The following is an 18,926-nucleotide window of genomic DNA, read 5'->3' on the forward strand; positions in this document are numbered from 1 at the left end:
CCATCCCTCAGAATAAGAAATCAGACAGATGAGGCAGTAAATCAGCACGGCCGAGGAAGGACCTGCTGATCAGACTGAGGAGGAAAAAAGGATAAGTATGAGCAGTGGAAGCAGGGATGGGTGGCCTGAGAAGAATATAGGGATGGTATCTGGATGTGCAGGGTTGGAGTCAGGAAAGCCAAGGTGCAGATGGAATTGAGTTTGGTGAGGGATGCGATAAACAACAAGAAGGGATTCTTTAGATACGTTGGGCAGAAGAGAGAGGCAGAGGAGAATGTACCCCTTTTGATAAATGAGAAGGGACAGCTGGTCTCCCCAGACATGGAGGTGCTTAATGAGTTCTTTGCCTCTGTCTTCATGGTCACGGAACTACAGGATGGTGAGCCTCACATATGTTCTTGGGAAGATCATGGAGCAGATCCTTCTAGAAAAGATGCTAAGGCACGTGTGAAATGAGGAGGTGATCGGAGACAGCCAGCACAGCTTCACCAAGGGCAGGTTGTGCCTGACCAGTCTGCTAGACTATGGTGGAGTGACAGCATCAGTAAACAAAGGAAGGACAAGTGATGTTGTCTGCCTGGATTTGTGCGAGGCCTTTGATGTGGTTCCATGCCACATCCTTATTTCTAAATTGGAGAGATATGGAATTGAAGGCTGGACTATGAAGTGGATAAAGAATTGGTTGGATGGGTTGTTGCCAACAGCTCTATGTTCAGGTGGAGGCTGGTCATGAGTGGCGTCCCCCAGGGGTCTGTCTTGAGACCAGTGCTCTCCAACATCTTTATCAATGATATAGACAGTGGGATTGAATGTACCCTTCAGAATGTTTGCTGATGACACAGTAGGAGGATCAGGGCAATCCCAGGTATGAGTACAGGCTGGGAGAAGAACTCCTTGAGAGCAGCCCTGCAGAGATGGACTTGGAGATCCTGGTGCATGAAAAGCTGGACGTGAGCCAGGGTATGCTGGACTGTATCAAATAAGGGGTGGCCAGCAGGGCGAGGGAGGTGATTGTTCCTCTCTACTCTGCCCTTGTGAGCCCCATCTGGAGTACTGTGTCCAAGCCTGGGGCCCCCAGTACAGGAGGGATGCAGAGCTGTTGGAGAAGGTCCAGAGCAGGGTTACAGAAATGATCAGAGGGCTGGAGCACTGCTCCTGTGAGGATAGGTTTAGGGAGTTGGGCTTCTTCAGCTTAGTTAGAGAAGGCTCTGGGGGACCTCACTGTGGCCTTTCAGTACTTGAAAGAAGCTTCTAAGCAAAGAGCAGACTGACTTTTTACGCTGTCTGATAGCAGTAGGGCAAGGGGGAAGGGCTTTAAACTAAAGGTGGGGAAACTTAGATGTTACAAGAAATTTTTTACTTAGAGGGTGGCGAGGTGCAGGAACATGCTGCCCAGAGAGGTTGTGTGTGCCCCATCTCTGGAGGCATTTGAGGCCAGATTGGATGGGATCCTGAGCAGCCTGATCTAGTGGTTGGCAGCTCTGCTTATGGCAGGGAAATTGGAACTAGATGATTGTAGCGATAAGCAGGACTAACGCGATGGAAATAGCGTTTCAAAAGGTGGAAGGAAAATACAGCGCTCACCCGGATCGAAAGATTTGGGGCTCGCAGGAAAAGGGTCCCACCAAGGAGGCATCTCCAGAAAGAGATCCTTCCTCAGGGGCAGTCAGCCCTTAAATGAGGCCTAAGAGGGGTGGAGCCTGGCTCCACCCCTTCTGGTTGCACAGGTGAATTGCCTTCGCCTGTGCTCCCAGGGCTGACTGGGTCTTTCCTCCAGGTGCTCAATCAGTGGTTCAGGCCATGACTCAGCAGTTCCCATACAATGATCTTTAAGGTCCTCTCCAACCTAGTCCATTCCATGATTTTCTGATAAGTAAAGTTGTAAGTAATTCAAGAACAAAGGTCCATGTGTCTTCAAAGACTCTGGAGATCTGTGCAGAGGTCTCTTGAAATCTCCATTGTGGCTGCATTTTAGAGAGTTCCTGCAGTTTTCTGGTATTCAACTTACTTCCTACTTGAGATCCAGAGACCGTGCTAGGGAAGGAAGTAGAGTAATTAATGACAGCTCAGTCATTGTATGCTCTGTTTTGAGCATACCTTAATCCTTTGGTTCTGATGGCTGTTATGTGTGTATGCCTTCTACATCCACTAGGTCTGATGTTAGATAATGTTAAAGCTGAAGCACCTAAACACTTGAAGCTAGTCATTTTTTCTCTACTGTCCTGTGATTCCTGTGATCTGCTCTTTCCTTCTTCCCCCTCACTTCCCTTCCCCCTCCACCCCCCCAACCCGATGTCTGCTGTAATAAGACAGTGCTGGCAGGAACCAGCCCCCTGGTGATGCTTGGTGCTGTACAGGCAGTTCTGCAGCAGCAGGCTGTCTTTGCTTCAGAGTAGAAGGGAGGTAATAACCCATCATGGAGTTAGAAGCTGAGTGCTTTTAGTCTTAATGTTATGATTGGTGACTTGCATGTCAATTCTGGCTGCAGTAATTGCTGTAGAAATGGAATGTGCAGATATTGGTACGATGCCATTGTTGCATCTCATTAGAAGTAACTTCTCCAAGGTCATCATATGCAGACAGTCACTGATGCAGGTCTGAAATAGCAAAAGATGTTCTGTAGTTGGCTTGAACTTAATAAACAGACCAGCCATAAATGAGGTTGCCTGCTGTGTGTCATCAAGGCTGTTTCACACGTCAGATGTGTTGAATACTTTGCTGAAATGTAGCATGGTATGTGCACTGTTAGAGTAATCTGGTCCAAAAGTGAAGTAACTGGCATGTCACTGACTCTGGAATTCTTCAGAGGACCAGAATGTCTGTTGCAGAGTGGAGGCTTGTGTGTTGGGACCAGCAGAGGTAGCAATCTAAGTTCTAGATCAGCCCTGTAGAGCTCTGAAGTTCTGTGTTAACACTGCATGTCTCACGGTGGGCGACAGAAGCCTTCTGAAGGATGTGCCTTTGATTAACAAAGCTGTTCTGCAGGATGCATTTATTAGCAAAGTTGGCTTCAGTTCATTCTGTGAATCTGTTACATCTTCTATCAGTAGTCCATTTGCCTGGGAGTGGAATTTGATCTAACAAGAAAGGAGAGTATTTCCCCCTCAAATTTTGTCAGGCTCTAGCAGTGTTACGGGCATAGCCTTGTTGCCAGCTTACTTTAAGAAGATCAATGTTTTTACCACAGTGTTTCTGGCAGACTTAGTCTGGTGTTCGTAATGCTGAAGCTCCAGCAACTCCTTAATGCACTGATATCATGTAGGAACCACTCTTGTAATTATTTCTTCTAGCAAACTGGAAGAGAGATCCTATTTCTATACCTACACCAAGTATTTTGGGTAGGGTGCCATTTTTGAGTTCTATCTTAAAACAAGTTGATTATCTGATTTTTCTCAAAACTGTGTACTCCTGGGGCTGATATTATTTTTCGTAGATATCAAAAGCGTTCTGTTTCTGTGCTAAGAGATTGAGGCTGTTCAGGTGCTGAGAGCCATTGATCTAGTTAGCTGAACATGAAGGAAAGGAATATCCATGCAAAAACTGGCAATCCAGTGCCAGCTCTGGCATGGGGAGCTGCTTTCAGTCACTGGATCTTAAGCCGTATCAGTGCCATAACGAAGGATTATTGCATTTCAGAATGTGTTATACTTCTGGAAAAATGTCATTGTCATTACTAACATTTTTTCTGTTAATTGGTTACAATCAGTATTAATGAGCACTTTTATTCTGTTAGCAGGCATATCATTGCACTACGCTGTCTTTATGCTATCATAAAAGCACTGCAAGTTATTACGTAAATGAAAGCTTTCAGAAGAGCGGCAAATGTTTGACCTGACAGAAAAGCTGCTGCCAGTTCTTTCAAGCAGCAAGAGCCAGTGATGTTGAGCAGGTTCACCTTATTGTCAGTGATTCCAGAACAGGTGGAAAGACTTGGGGAAAAAATAGTTCAGAAACTGAAGTATGTAATGCTTCCAGACTGATGCTTGATTACATTAGTGATACTGACTGATTGGCCTGCCAGCGCAATACAGACTGATTGTCTCAGTATTTCATTTTCATTAGGATCAAAAGCAAAGCTGTGTTAAGATCTTTTTCATTAAAATATTCTTTTGTTTCAACTAGTTGTATTTCATTAATTCAGGCAATGCTCCCTAAGAAGACTAGTGGTCAGTTTCGTTCCTACTAAGGTTTTTTTTCTAAATGTTCTTCAAAACAGATTTTCTATTGTTTTAATGTAAATTGTATCGGTGACTTTAGAATCCATAAACTCTTGTATTGATGTAGTCTAATACTGATTGTCATTATTGTAAGCTTTGCTTCTCATGCAACATGTAGCGTTACTTACCTAACGTTTTAGGTGGTGTAAAATCATTTCTATTATCTGCTAATTCAGACATGTACATAGTTCTAGTACATAGTTCATGTACATAGACTTAGTATGTAATTGCTACTGAACAATGTTTAGAAATTACAATTAAGAATGAGGGAGCGACAATACTGGAGAGAGAATTACCCTCAAGTTTGTGCTGAGTTGCTCTTCTGGCCCAATCAAACATGAATGCTTAGGAATAAAAATCACGAGATCTCTGCCTCTATTCCTCAGTTCTGCCTCTAGTTGCTAATTATAGCTGCTATGTGTAAAGCTGTGCTGCTAGCCCTGTCCTATGATTTTAAACTGGGAATTGGTGGATTTCCTTCAAGGAGAAGAGTAGCGTGCAGCAGAGAAGTCCATCCTGGTGCCTTTCTACAAAGTTTCTTGTATAAATGAACATTTTTCATTAGCTGTAAATGATTAGATTCTTCACAGTCTTGCTGTTCTGGTTTTGCCTAGCAGAGCAGGCAGCCTCGTGATGAGTACATCTGGCACCCAGAGGAATTACAGAGGAAGAGCTGAAGCTTCTCGGAAGGAGCTTTCCCATTCAACAGTCATCTGCACATTTATTTTTGGGTAGCAGGTAGTAAGTTTAGAAAGGAAATTATCAACTCCATTGTCAACTGTTTTTTTGAAACCCTGACTTGGCAGAGGTCACTTTCATCCATTTCTCCCCTGCCTTGAAAATTGAATATTGCAAATTCAGCAGTTTAGCTTTTCCTAGTTTTTTTTGTTTTTTTTTTTTTTTTTGATCAATGAACTACTCTGAACTGTTACCTTTACACTGTTCCTTTGGGTGGTCCAAAGGGAACACTTAGCAGAAGTACAAGTTATGCAGGGGAACCTTTCTTACGTGGTAGAGATTTAGGGTTTATAATACTCAGCGTGAGAATTGCAAAGAAAATCTTCAGCTGCAGAGCCCATACTATAGCAGATGGCTGAGGGTAAGCTCTTAATGCAGTTTCTAAGAGGTATTAATAGTAATGCCCAAATCCAAACTAAAATATCCCTAGTATGTTTTATGTAGCCTTCTTTCTTAAGAGGAAGAACATAGATGTATGGGGAAAATGATTACTTGTATTGAAGGGCTGTACTGGAATTAGTCTGCTCAGTTTTTGAAACTGCTATCAGGTGACTATCTAGAAATAGATGGAAATAGATGACTTGCATTCAGGATGAGGTTTGTGTGGAATTGGCCGTATAAGACTACTGTTCTGTGATACCAATTCCAAACTACTAGAATTTGTTTACATGCTGGTGAATTCAAGTTAATTTTGCACTCCACAGTGCATTGGCAAATGCAGTGCTTTGGACCTGCAAAGAAGAAACCCTTTTAAGTAATGACAGTTGTAACTGTTAGCTGTAATAAATGTCATTTTAATTGAGGAATTTCTTGTATGGTGAAAAGATATCTCCATTTCCTTATCTTCATGGTTATAGCATATCTGAGACTTTCCAAAACAGTGAACAGGCTATCAGATAGTAATTTATGTTCAAATAGTAATTGATATTCACACACTATGGAGAGAAGTTCCACTCTACTAGTGTTAACCTGTTTTAACCCTTGCTATTAGCACGTGAGGTAATGTAGCCTTCTTCCCCTGTCTCCTCAATCCAAGTAATGGATTTTTGCATGGGAGCATAATACTGTTTTCTTCATCAGTAGTTCTTAATGCACCCTACAGAGGCGGAGGTCACCATCTCTTCCATAGTACAACTGAGGAAAATGAAGGAGAAAAAAAGACAAACGTCACACAACTGGCTATTGGCAAAACTAAATTTAAAATAGCAGTCTCTCAAACAGTTATTGGATGCTATCATAATTAGGCACATCCTCTACTGCGAAAGAGACTTTGGCATTGTATTCCTGGATTGAGCTTCAAATTTGGCTAGGTATGCTGCAATCACTCAATCTTCATGCTTTTTTTTTTCCTTGCGGCACACCTACTTTTGAAGACTTTGAAGAGGGAATACTTTTTTACAGTAATTATGCTATTGGGCCCATGCCAACCTCATGAAGTTCGGCAAGGCCAAGTGCAAGGTTCTGCATCTGGGTCAGGGCAATCTCAAGCACAGATACAGGTTGGGCAGAGAATGGCCCGAGAGCAGCCCTAAGAGAAGGATTTGGGTGTATCAGTTGATGGAAGGTTCAACAAGAGCTGGCAGTGTGCGCTTGCAGCCCAGAAGTCCAACCGTATCCTGGGTTGCATCAAGAGAAGTGTGACCAGCAGCTCAAGGGAGGTGATTCTGCCCCTGTCATGAGACCTGGAGTATTGTGTCCAGTTCTGGAGCCCCCCACTCAAGAAGGACATGGAGCTGTTGGAGCGGGTCCAGAGGAGGTCCACAGAGATGATCAGAGGGCTGGAGCACTTCCCCTGTGAGGAGAGCTGGGGCTCTTCAGCCTGGAGAAGAGAAGGCTCCAAGGGGACCTCATAGCAGCATTCCAGTACCTGATGGCGCCTACAGGAAAGCTGGGGAGGGACTTTTTGTAAGGGCAGGTAGCAACATGATGAGGGGAAATTGCTTTAAACTGGAAGAGGGTAGACTGAGACTAGATATTAGGAAGAAATTCTTTACTGTGAGAGTGGTGAGACACTGGAACAGGTTGCCCAGCCAGGTTGTGGATGCCTCCTCCCTGGAAGCATTCAAGGTCAGGCTGGATGGGGCTTTGAGCAACCTGGTCTAGAGGGAGGTGTCCCTGCCTATAGCAGGGGGGTTGGAACTAGGTGATCTTAAAGGTCCTTTCCAACCTAAACCATTCTTACGATTATTGATGTAAAATATATGTATATATATATATATACCTTATGCACAATTACACAGTTGAGTTTCCTTATCTGGCATGTATTATCATAACTGTTCTGTTGAAATGTGGACTGCTGAAGGAGCAACTAAAACACATTTTTGTGGCATGGGAAAATGGAAGGGGGGTTGCGTCTCTACGTACCCTTATTATATAAGTGGATTGTTTTAGGGGGCAGGACTCCAGTTGTGTATACCAAATTGCAAGACCAGTTGCTGGCTATTATTCAAAGAGGTTTTACTTTTAATAGTCTTTTCTCAAATTTATTTATGTTTTGAAGGGAGTTCTTTGTTTCATGTGGCATTAAGTGGTTTTCTTATGTAAGAGACTTTCTTTTACAATTTAAGCTTTTTCTCCATCTCAAGCAGATACTTGTTCTGCCTTCAGTTGTAATGCTCATAAGGAGAGTTCATCTGAATCTTACTCTGCAAAGCAAGCATTTTTTAAAAAATCTGGACATGAGATTACAACAAGTAGATGGTAAATAAAATTTTCAGGGGCTCATCAGTGAGCGTTCCTGAGCTAGGATAATTCAGGAGTTCCTGAGGCTTACGTTCTGCATCCTTTCTTCAGTCGGTGTAGCTGTTGCTTTGAAGACTTCTACTCATGGAAGGGATGATGCATATACCATTGAGTGTGTCTGTAAAGAATTTCAATAGATCTAACATTTTTTAAAGCTGGCTATTTTCCTTTATTCATAAAAAGGTTGGAATTCTAACTCTTCCTTGAAGACATTGACGTATTTTCAAAGTAGACATGAGGATCTCCTTCTAAGAGCCTGCATTAATACGAAATTAAGTGTGTATCACCTGGAAAAATGTAATTGTTTAGAAAATGAAATTGTTGGTGAATGCTGAAGAAAGAGGACCTGAGTGCGTGAGAGCAATAGGTGGTAGCGGAGAAGATGATGTTGACTCAGAAAATACGGTTTACTTCATAGCCGGTAGTACAGGGCAAAATGGACTTGAGCTGCAGTTGTCTCTCATAGACTGCTTGAAATTCTTGATTCTTGCCTTGAGCCTATATAGCTTATAATGCCAAATTGCAATATGAAACATTCTTTTGGGAACCAGCTAATGTACATATCTTTTATTTGTGCAAGGATCACTGTAGTCTTGGAAGTCTTGGTTAATTTAAAGTGTCTCAGAAGTTAGACTTAAACATTTAATCTTAAAATTCCTCTAAGCTTTGGGAAAAAACAGGCTTATATATGGCCTTGCTTTTTGGCTGTCTTTTGAACCAAAACTGCAAGATAAATGTCTGCCTTCTGCAGTGAGACTCCTTGCTGTAGAGCAGTAGGACAGGGGCCAATTGGTGAAAGGTCTTTCACTGGTTCTGAAAATAACTGAACGCACAGTTTTGACAACAGAACACAACCGTGTTGTTGTGTGCCTGCTGCTTGCTGACTGGCCAAGGTTTCAGTGGAGTTGAGATGCAGGCCACAGCTGAGTAAGCCAGTAATAAGGCTGTGCAGGCAAATGGGAAGTGTCAGTGTTTTGGTGGCTCATCAGTGGAAGCTCCAGATTGTATGTCATCCAGCACATCAGCTGCTCAGCTGAGATGGGCCGGCCTGTGCGGTGTGGTTGTGGTTATGTCATGCCTCTGGAAGGCTGAAATCTTGCATGTGTTGTTTGAACGGAAGTTGTAGGATATTTAAAAAAAAAAAAAAAAAAAAAAAAAAAAAATTTTTTTGTGTCTGGTAAATGCATCTTTTTTTTTTTTTTCCTGTTCTCTTTGGTTTTGTATGCTGTGTTGCTTACCCACGGCTTGAGTGTTGGTCTCCTGCGATCCACAGCTGGACAGTGAGTGTTTGGGAAGTCGCCAGCTGGCTCTGACTGAACTCAGGGTCTGGGAAGTACCAGAAATGCAGGGGGCTTGAAGATGCTCAGGGAGCTGAGTTGACTGTCACTGGCTGACTAAGTATTACAAGTGAAGGATCTGCCAGCCAGCTCCAGAAGTTCTGCATTTATTTCTATGGAAAAAGGGTATAAAATCATGTCCGTAGCATCTGAAGTTGACTTTTTGCAATAAACGGTTGCCTTCAGAAATAAGTTTGTAAGTAATTCTTTAAGTGAGCTTTTTTACGAGCTCTCATAGATTTGAAAGTTTAAATAATTGTCTTTTACCCAGATTGCACAGAACATAGTATCCAAATCCCCAGTGAGTGAATGTTGTCAAGTGTAGGACTCATTTGTGAAGGTTCAGCAGACAACCTGGTGCTAAGATGTAAATTCTAAGTCAGTCTCGGAGTTGCATAAATCTAGTTTACTGAAATTTAATTTCATGGTCAAAATATTGTAGAGGTCTTGAAAGGTATTTTTATCTACAGAGAAGTCACAAAAAAAAAATCCCAAATTTTAGAGGTCTCAACATTCTGTTGTGCTGCCTGAAGTAGACGTAAACCATCATAGTAGTCCCATACGCCTGAGAATGCATGCTGTCCAGGGCTGATGAACACAGCAGGCTTCTGTCAGAACTTAACTGAGGTCAAGTTCTCGGTGTTTCTGTGGAAATGCCAGGAGATATTTTCATCTAGTGTAGCAAATACCTCTCCTACTGACAATGTAGAAATCGCATACTTGCATGTCATCTAAGTGGCCTAATTAGAGATCATCTTAATAGAGAGGCTCATTCAGTTCATCTAAACGAGTAGTTGGAGGAGTTTGCAGTGCATGCTGCCTGTAGGATTGCTCAGTGATGAGTGCATTCACCCTGGAAGTGGGATATCAGCTCTTCCTAATATGAAGGGAACACACTGATCCCACATGGCAGGAGACATCCACAGTGCCAAGAATACAGCAACATTTTCTCTTGAAACAAGAAATGGAACTGCCAGGGAGTGCGAGCAGAGCTGTGTTCTGTGTGGCACCAAGGGCTTTCCGTTGAGAAGAGGAGGAGGTTCCAGCAGCCGCTCCGTGCAGCAGGTGTTGTTTATACTTTGTGCTAAGAGTGACGAAATAATGCGTGAGCCATGCGGGGCACTGCAAAAACATTTCTGGAATCTCGATCTATTTCTGTCACTAAAGATGAGCCAATTACAGATTGACGTGAAGGTATTACCACTGTCTAACTCCAGTTTTGTTCACTTTGAATAACATGAGCTTATTAAGGTGTTGACATTTAAATGGGTAATTGCTTAACCATTACTTTTTTGAGGTAAACTAAGATTTCAAGCAATGTTTCTGATTTATTTTTTTCTGCAGAATACATGTATTCTGGGAAAAGAAATGTCAACCACCGAGTTCTATCTAATTGTCAATTTTTCTGTAGATTAGTCTGATTCTGGCTTCTGCTTTCTCTTTCGTGACTCCTAGTGAGTTTTCTTCTCCTTTTTCATGACTTGAAAAATACTTGGTTAGTAGCAATTTCCTCAGTAGTGAAGCTTCCCATCCTTGCCGTGGTCAAGATTGAAGTTATACCTCACTAAGCATTTTCCACTTTGAAGTGGTGCTTGACTAGGCACATCTCTGCTCTGGAACACTGCCATCTGGGGAAGCCTGTCACTTTCCCCTGTGTTAAGGGCACTGAATAGCAGCAGCCCTTTATTCTTAAACAGGTGCTCTAGAAGCAAACTGAATACTGCCTCACTGATCTGGCATCAAAGAAGAAATGAGTGACATGGGAGCATCTGGCATTACCTGGTCAGGCTTCAGTGCCTTGGCTTAGGTACAGTAGGGACTGCCACCACAGTAGGTCTTAAAATGCTGGCTTGGGGTACCTGCTCACCAGTCACCAGTAGTGTTATTGATCAGGATGGCTTCTCCAGATACATGCTTAATGGGGTGAGGGAGGACCCAAATATTTCTTGTAGAATTTGGATTGCATACAACTAGCTGTGTCTGAATTGCGAAGTTCACTGTAGCACTTCTCATGGAAATCCTGAAGTAGCTAGTTGTATGCGCTGTGACTCGAGCTGGAAGTCTTTTGACTGGCCTCCTGAGGAAGCTAAGGGCGTCATACCAGCATTCTTTTTTCCAAGAAGTTACTGTGCTTGGAAACAAACCACAGCCAGTTGTATTCTTGCATTATAGGGTAAAGTTGTCTTTCAGTTTTACTTGTGAGATACTTCCAGGAGCTGGGAAGGGGAGCTAAGAAAAGCAAATCTGTCACATGGGATTTAATTGCATCTTTATATGTGGGTCTACACTTCTATTAAAAAGGTCTTGAGTCTGAAAATCATTGTTAGTGTTTTCAGTAGTACTGTCAACATGTAACACAGCAATGCCGAATCATTAGAAGAATACATTGTACTTAGTTGTGTTTTTACAGGCACTAAAATGGGAATGATTGAGCACTGGAACAAGCTCCCCTGGAGATAATTAACTTTAAGCTTAACTGGACAAGACCTTGAGCAACTTGAGGCTTTGTAATTAGCCTTGCTGTGAGCTGGAGGCTGGACTGGAAGACTTGCAGAGGTCACAGGCAACTGAAGTTCCTCTGTGGTTCTTTGATCTGAGCACTACAAGCAGTTGTTAGCTGTACGTGAAGACTTGGAGATCGGTACCTCAACAGGGGATTCTGGAGAGCTACCTAGTGTGATGGTTCTGTCTTGTTATCTGATGTGCCGCTGGCTATTGGCTTGCTTTACAGTTTTTTGGGACACACCGAGTTACTCTGAGTCATTAATTTGACAGGCTGCTGCAGCAAGTGTTCATAGCAGAAGCTGATCAAAGTGCACAGATAGCTGTTGCCCAGCTGGAAGCTGTCAGCGGCTGGTGAGATCGCATTCTGCAGGTGTGCAGTGACTCGTTGTGGCCGCCTTCTGCAGGCGGAAGATGCTTTTACGAGCCTCGTGCAGGTACCGCGTATCCCACAGCGTGTCCAGGGATGAGACCAGCTCCGCCAGTAAGACAACCAGCGTACAGCTGACACCACTAGGCTTACTGCTTCAGAGCTAATTAGTTGGAGAGGTGTGACAGCTCTCCGGAATCAATGGCATGTCCTCCTGCAGAATGTAGGCTGTGGAATAAATAAAGGGAACCGAGGAAGGTTGTCACTCTTCTCACGTGCGTTCAGTTGGTCGGCTCACTTCTTCTTTCCCGTGCACCTCTTCCAAATATGCGGGTATATAAAAAGGACAGAGTCCTCACCAAAAGCATAGCAGTAATATCAGCTTCAGAAACCTTCTACTAAAAATACAGTAGTACCTTTGGGTATTAAGTAACACAGACACTTATTGAAACTCAAAAAGACAAACACAGTAATTACTTTGAGGATTTAATGGCACTCCCATTCAGTTCTATCTGTGAAGTCAGTGACATGACTTAGTCTGAAGAAATATTTATGTACAGCTTTAAAGAACCCATACTTTAAAATGCAACATTATCTTCAAGAGTGGTGTGCAAAACTGAGCTATGTATATTAATTGGCTTCAACAGACATTGAATGTGAATTCAGAAAATGCTGTTGAATGCTTAAATTGCAATATTTGCATAAATATTCTCAAATGCTGCAGTTCTGCAGTTAAAATTGAAAAAGTACCAACTTGTGAGGCTTGGATTCGTAACGAGTATCAGTGGATGGAATTTGTCATCCATACGTTTTTACAACTTGCGTTCCTGATAAGTTTGTAGGTTTCCAAAGGCTGTGGATGATTAAATGGTTTTGCCACCTGTTATCCAGAAGCTGAACAACATAAAGCATGACGCCACTGCTCTGTATGATGAAAATGAGTAGAGATTGAAGTAAAATGAATTGGATTTAGTTGTCTTTTTGCTCTCTAAAACACAGCTTTTTTTTTTTTTTTTGCTGTATTCATTTAATTTAAAAAATATAAAATTCTAATAATGGAATTTGTGACTGTGTTCTAACGTGTAAACCTGTCAACGGTTTATGGGCATTTGGCCCGGTTCCGTGACGAAGGGGACGGGAGACCCATGGGCCCATACCCCGGGAAAAGGGAAAAAGGGTAAGGAGATGGCCCTGAGAGCAAAGAACAGTGGCAACAATCTGAGGAGAAACAAACTAATTTACTAAATAAGATATCGGAACGCCAAACAACACACTATAATACAATATAATTACAATTTAAGCTGATAAATCCAATACGGAGAGAGAGAATGTCCCCAAATCAAGGTAGGCCTTACTCTACTACCGACGATAAGACGGCTGGAGAGCGAGGTGCTGCCAGGATGAGAGACGGGCGGAAAAAGGGATGAGGTCTTGTGATCTGCAAGCTTTTATACTGCGAGCTTTTATCTTTTCCCTCCAGCTGGAAAATGGTAACAGAGGAGAAAAGTACCGTGGGGACTGTAGTAGTCCTTCTCTTCTGAGAACCAGGTACATCCACTACATGATGTTGTGATGTGGAGTACCAATAACTGAAAATCACAAAACCATGACAAAACCTCACTGCAGTCTGTCAACACTAGGAATTTGCACAATGCTAATTTTGCTAAAGTTTAAATGCAGTTGAACTCTAGACTTGGTAGGCCCCAAAAGAGCACCTGCTTTAGATTGAGTGAAATTGTTCTCTAACTTGCAAATGAAGCTCTACTCCTAAAGTATGCACATGTAAATTAAACCAGTTGTGATTGCGCAGAATGAGAAGTTGCTGTTTCTGTGCAATACTCTGTCTGTTCACAGGGGCTCACTGATTCAAGGTTTTATACGCAGACCTGGTGGAGTCACTACAGTTACGGGTTCGCCAAGATAGTCCAGTTGGTGCTTTTGCTGCCAGATAGAATGGAAAGCAATGTCATGAACCCTTTTCTGATACAGATTGTTCTTCTGCACTTTAAATTCAAGGTGCATAAATTGTTGCTGAAGTCACCTGTTTCCCTGGGCAGTCTTGCTGGGAGGAGGTTGGTGGAGTCAGACTTGTTTGGGAGGTTTGAGAAGGCTTCTTGTAGGGACAGTGGGATAATTCCTTTGGTGGAATGTGACACCTTCTTGATTACAGCTGTAGAGTGGCCCACTTCCATTCCTTTTTGTTATTTTGAGTCTACAACACTATCAGTTAAAAAACTAGGTGATATTGCAGAAATGTGAGAAAAGGCTGTTGGGTCTGAACTAAATCTGGCCAGCTGTGCCCAAAATGAAGCCTTTGTCAGTTGCGGTATAAGGTAAAAGTAACATCTGTTACACCTGTGACATCTGCCATCATACTGGCTTGGTGCAGTATCATGGCTAACTCAAGGTTCCCTTCTCACCTGGCAAGTCACGATTAATTTGTATTACTCTGTAGGTTCTAGGGGAAAGAAGACTTGCTTTACACCCAAGAAGGTGGCTGGAAAGTGAATAATTTTCCAGGTGGATATCAGAGCGGTGAGAAGTTGATCTTATTGCGTACTTCTGAAGAAGTGGTTGTGAAGAGGAACGGAATTATGTTTTGACTTGTGAAAATTACATCACGGTTCTTTGCCAAAGGTTATGAAGCTTCCCTAGCAAGTAGCTGTCAGTTTGGCTAATTATTTTGATTCTATATGAACAAAATTGAAAGCTTTTTGATAAGAAAATCCCATGAAGATTAATGGATTCTGTCAGTTGTTGTAAACCAGTTGAAAAGTGTGACATGGATGATGCTGACACTTCGTAGGTATCAGCAGACACTGATATAGCACAAGGTGTGCATTCTGGATAAGCCAGCTGTTTTGGCAAGTAGTTAGCGTTGATGAAGGTGAAGTAATGCTTGGTAGAGCAGTTAGGGAAAACCTGATATGGCGCCTGTTACTCAAGGTGGATATCAGGAAACATTTATTCTCCAAAAGAGTGGTCAGATGCTGGAACAAGCTGCCCAGGAAGATGGGGGAGTCACCGTCCCTGGAGGTGTTGAAGAAACATTTAGATGTTGTACTGAGGGACATGGTTTAGTGGGAAATATTGACGGTATGCAGACGGTTGGACTGGATGATTTTAGAGGTCTTTTCCAATCTTGGTGATTCTGTGATTCAGACTGGATACAGTCTTTCAGGAAAGTTCTGGGAACTAAAATAGATGTGTGAAAACATCAACATACTGTCCCTTAGTTGAAAGGAAATAAAACACGTGGATTTACAGGGAAAGGAGGAAGCAATATTACTGTAACATTTTGTTCAAAAGGCTAAGAAACTAGGTGCATACATTGTAAGTCTCATCCCCGCTCTAAGAAGGATGTATGTAGTAGGAGTAAGAAAGATGCATGTGAGAGTCAAGAGCAATGAAAGCATAGATTGATTTTTCTGTTATTAATTTTTCTGATGTTGTTACAAGCACAACTTAAAACTAATATTCTATAAAAACAGTAAATGCTATGACAGAATAGTTAGAAAAGCATTTGCGCCGTGAAGAAGCAACTAAGGAACCCCTGGCACTCTCCTGGTATTAGAACTAGGAGGGACAGTCAACTAAAACTAGCAGCTGGCTATCCTTTTTAATCAAAGGAGCTGATTCTTCACAAAGTGCATAAGTGAACAGTGAAATACAGTCCTGTACACCATTGCAATGCCCAGACGTTCACATGGATTCAAAGAGTGATGAGAAATTCATAAAGAAAAAGCATGCTGGTTTAGGAGGGCTTTGAGCTTGAGCCTGCCTTGCTCTGAGGGCACATTCCCCTGCTGTAGTGGTGTGCTGTTGTATTCTTTCTTAGGCCTCTGCTACTGTTACAGATACTGGGCTAGATAGCCTCTGGTCTGTAGCATTACAGAGGCAGTAACTTCTCTTCCTTTTGAACTGACTACAAAATAAATACTCCTCTTCAGAGGCTCCAGTTTTCGTTCCTTCCTAACATTCTTAAGAGCACAAGCACGTAAATACTAGAAAATTTGTTCAGAAACATTCCCAGGCGCTGAAGGAACCTGGTGTAGAATAATCTTAAACTCTTAATAAAATCTCTCAATTTAAAAAAAGGATTATTTCACATTGCCAGCTGGGAAAGATTCTTGTCCTTATGCAGTCTCAAATCATGTCCAAGAATTTTAGCATGCTTGTTGGCATAGGCCAGAATCATGCCAGAGACCATTATAACAATTAAGCAATACTAACAGTTGCATTCCAATACCTGGGAGTGTTTCCGGCCACTGCAGTTTACAGTTTCAGCCTGAATGTTGCATTTCTGTTCAGTGTCAAGTTCCTAACAGAAAAATGTAGTAGCACAGTAGGACTTCTGTGTGACAGCCATAGTTCCTGGTCTGCCTCTTACAGGCAAATTCTTTTTGCTGATTTTATGACCAAAAACAAAATGTTCCATTAGGTTCTAAGCCATCTAAATCTTGGAGGGGACATGGGAAGCACAGAAGTAATTTGGGGTCATTTGAACTTGCCTGTCTTCCTACCTGGACAATCATCGTACTTGATGCCTAGAATGAGAAACGAAGTTAAGAAGTGCTTTGCAAAAAGATGAAATGTAAAGTTTGTGTTTTTTACCTTAAGTAATCCCTGCTTTTCTTTTCTAGACGATGTCTTCAGCTGTCGTTCAAATATATGCAGCAGATCGCAATGCCATGTGGTCAAAGAAATGCTGTGGTGTAGCTTGCCTTGTAAAGGACAATCCGCAGAGGTCGTATTTTATCAGAATATATGACATAAAGGTAAACTTTTTTCTTTTCAGACTTTGTTGTGTTCGTTCTCCATTTTGAATTGAATGATTTTAGGTGATTGCAGTTGCACGCTTGTACAGAAATCCTTAAATGAATGGCTGTGTTCTGAGCAGTGCACTGACTGTTTATTAATGGGCATGCACAGCTTTCTTATATTCCAAATTTGAATTATTTCAGATAGTAGCTCTTAGAGACCAAGTAAAGATCAGATATAATTTTGTTACAGGTTGCAGAATTAGTTCCTATTGATCTAATTAGTGAGACTAGTGAAAATTATTGTAGTGTCACTGATACGGATACCTGTGATAATTCGAGCAGGTGTTAGTACTTTGGCCTGTAGTAATAAAATTGATGCTGTATTCTGTAGGGATGAAAACAAGAATGTTTTTTTTTCCATGGTTAGCATGTTTGTGCATATGAAGACTACAGGGTAAATGTATTTATATAACATAATTTCTTTCCCACAGTGTGTAGTTTCATACTGAAGACCCTTGTCCTATTCTGTTATTTCACTCAGCACAATGGGAACTGGTAGCTTAAGTGTTCCAATGTACGTTTTCTTAATAGAATAATAACACTGTAAAGCATATTGTACTGACTTTAACCTAGAAAGCTTCCCAGTCCTTCTTTAGCTAAGATCAGCTTGCTACCTGTCAGCATCCATTCTGTGAAGTCTCAGATACATTCAGGTTGCATTTGTGATTTGGTCACTTTGATATCAGACTTGGTGAGAAACCTTCTGCTTGGGTGCTGAACCATAATACCACTTAAATATCTAGAAGGTTTTTTGCTCCCTTGAAATTAACTGTTTTTCAGGTCATTCTTGAGACGGTAACACTGGTGGAGGTCTCCTTTATTTTTACTGCTATTAACATTATTTCACTGTTATCACTGGTCAGTTCTAATGCTACCAACATTGCAGGATTATGGAACTTGAAGGATGTTTAAAATATACAGGAATTAGAACAAAAGGTAGAATGATGAAATAGTGTGATTTCTCCACATGTTCCAATATACTTGGACGAAGCTCACTTTTGGGTAAATGGCAAATGCTTAACAATATGCAGCCTCAAACTCTTGTTATGTTTTATTATAAAAGAAGCTAAACTACAGTTTGTCGCCAAGTGTTTCAAACTTATGTTGCTTTGTTTATTTTTTTCCAGGATGGGAAATTATTGTGGGAGCAGGAGCTGTACAATAACTTTGTATATAATAGTCCTAGAGGATATTTTCATACCTTCGCTGGAGATGTGAGTCTCAACATCTTTGAATACCTACCTTAGAATGCTTTTTATTTGAATGGTACCTTCTTGTAATGTAATCAAGATTTTTCGTTTAATACGGTAAATTAAGTACAGTGTCACTTTTTCTTTTATACTTATTTATCGAAAGAACTTTGGATTTCAGCTAGAAAAATTGATCCATTAAAGAAGTACATTTTACATTTCTCTTTTATTTCAGCTGCCATTAATAGTGAAATTGGTTTGACTTAGTTGATACTAAGCAATCATCATTTATTTCTTAAAACAAATTTTTCTCCCCTCACATTTGATTTCAAGTTACAGGATTTTGCTCATGTTTGTTAGAGTGTGAGCTCTAGAAATCTGATTAGCACACAGACTTTCTTAAGTTAGAATATGTTTCCCACTAAGATGCGTTTTTCCAAATTTACAATGGTGATTTCTTTTCTGATTATATCTACAGAAGTATAAGAAAACATGTAAGAAGAAAGCTTCTGTAACACTTCCTTAGTAATGGGTGGGGAAATATTATTTCTTTTCAGACATGTCAAGTTGGTCTTAACTTTGCTAATGAAGAAGAAGCTAAACTATTCCGCAAAACAGTAACAGATTTACTTGGACGACGGCAGAGAAAATCTGGTAAATATTCAAGTTAATCTTAAATTTGGGACCGTTTCTGTTGTTTTGAGGAGAGGCAAGAAATTATTTCTGTGTCTGAAAATGACTGGAAGGTTTTGCTGCTGTATTTGTATTTGGAAGTAATTGTATTACAGAAGTGTACTTCATCTCTGTTGTGCAAAAATATTTTTTCTGAAATGGCTTGATGCTCCTTCTTGCTGTAAGTTTCCTAGTAAGCTGAGACTCCAAGAATGTGGTGTTCGAAAATACAGACCAGAAAGAAGCAAAAAGGGGTAACCTATCAGTGGGAAAACAAGAAATCTTCCCGTAAGCTGTTTTCACATTTGACTAAACCGTATTTTAGCTCTGGGCTG

General features: G+C 41.3%; 1 protein-coding gene across 1 annotated transcript in view; it reads left to right on the forward strand.

Moving 5' to 3' along the window:
- The window catches only part of WASL (Wiskott-Aldrich syndrome like), a 50,642-nt gene that overhangs the window by 11,941 nt on the left and 19,775 nt on the right, over positions 1 to 18,926 (forward strand). Inside the window, exons 2-4 of the mRNA XM_021384787.1 lie at positions 16,550 to 16,684; positions 17,857 to 17,943; positions 18,477 to 18,573. Of these exons, the coding sequence (XP_021240462.1) occupies positions 16,550 to 16,684; positions 17,857 to 17,943; positions 18,477 to 18,573 (319 nt within the window). The remainder of the gene's footprint in view (positions 1 to 16,549; positions 16,685 to 17,856; positions 17,944 to 18,476; positions 18,574 to 18,926) is intronic.

Source organism: Numida meleagris, chromosome 1 (assembly GCF_002078875.1).
Source record: "Numida meleagris isolate 19003 breed g44 Domestic line chromosome 1, NumMel1.0, whole genome shotgun sequence".
Taxonomy (NCBI): Eukaryota; Metazoa; Chordata; class Aves; order Galliformes; family Numididae; genus Numida; species Numida meleagris.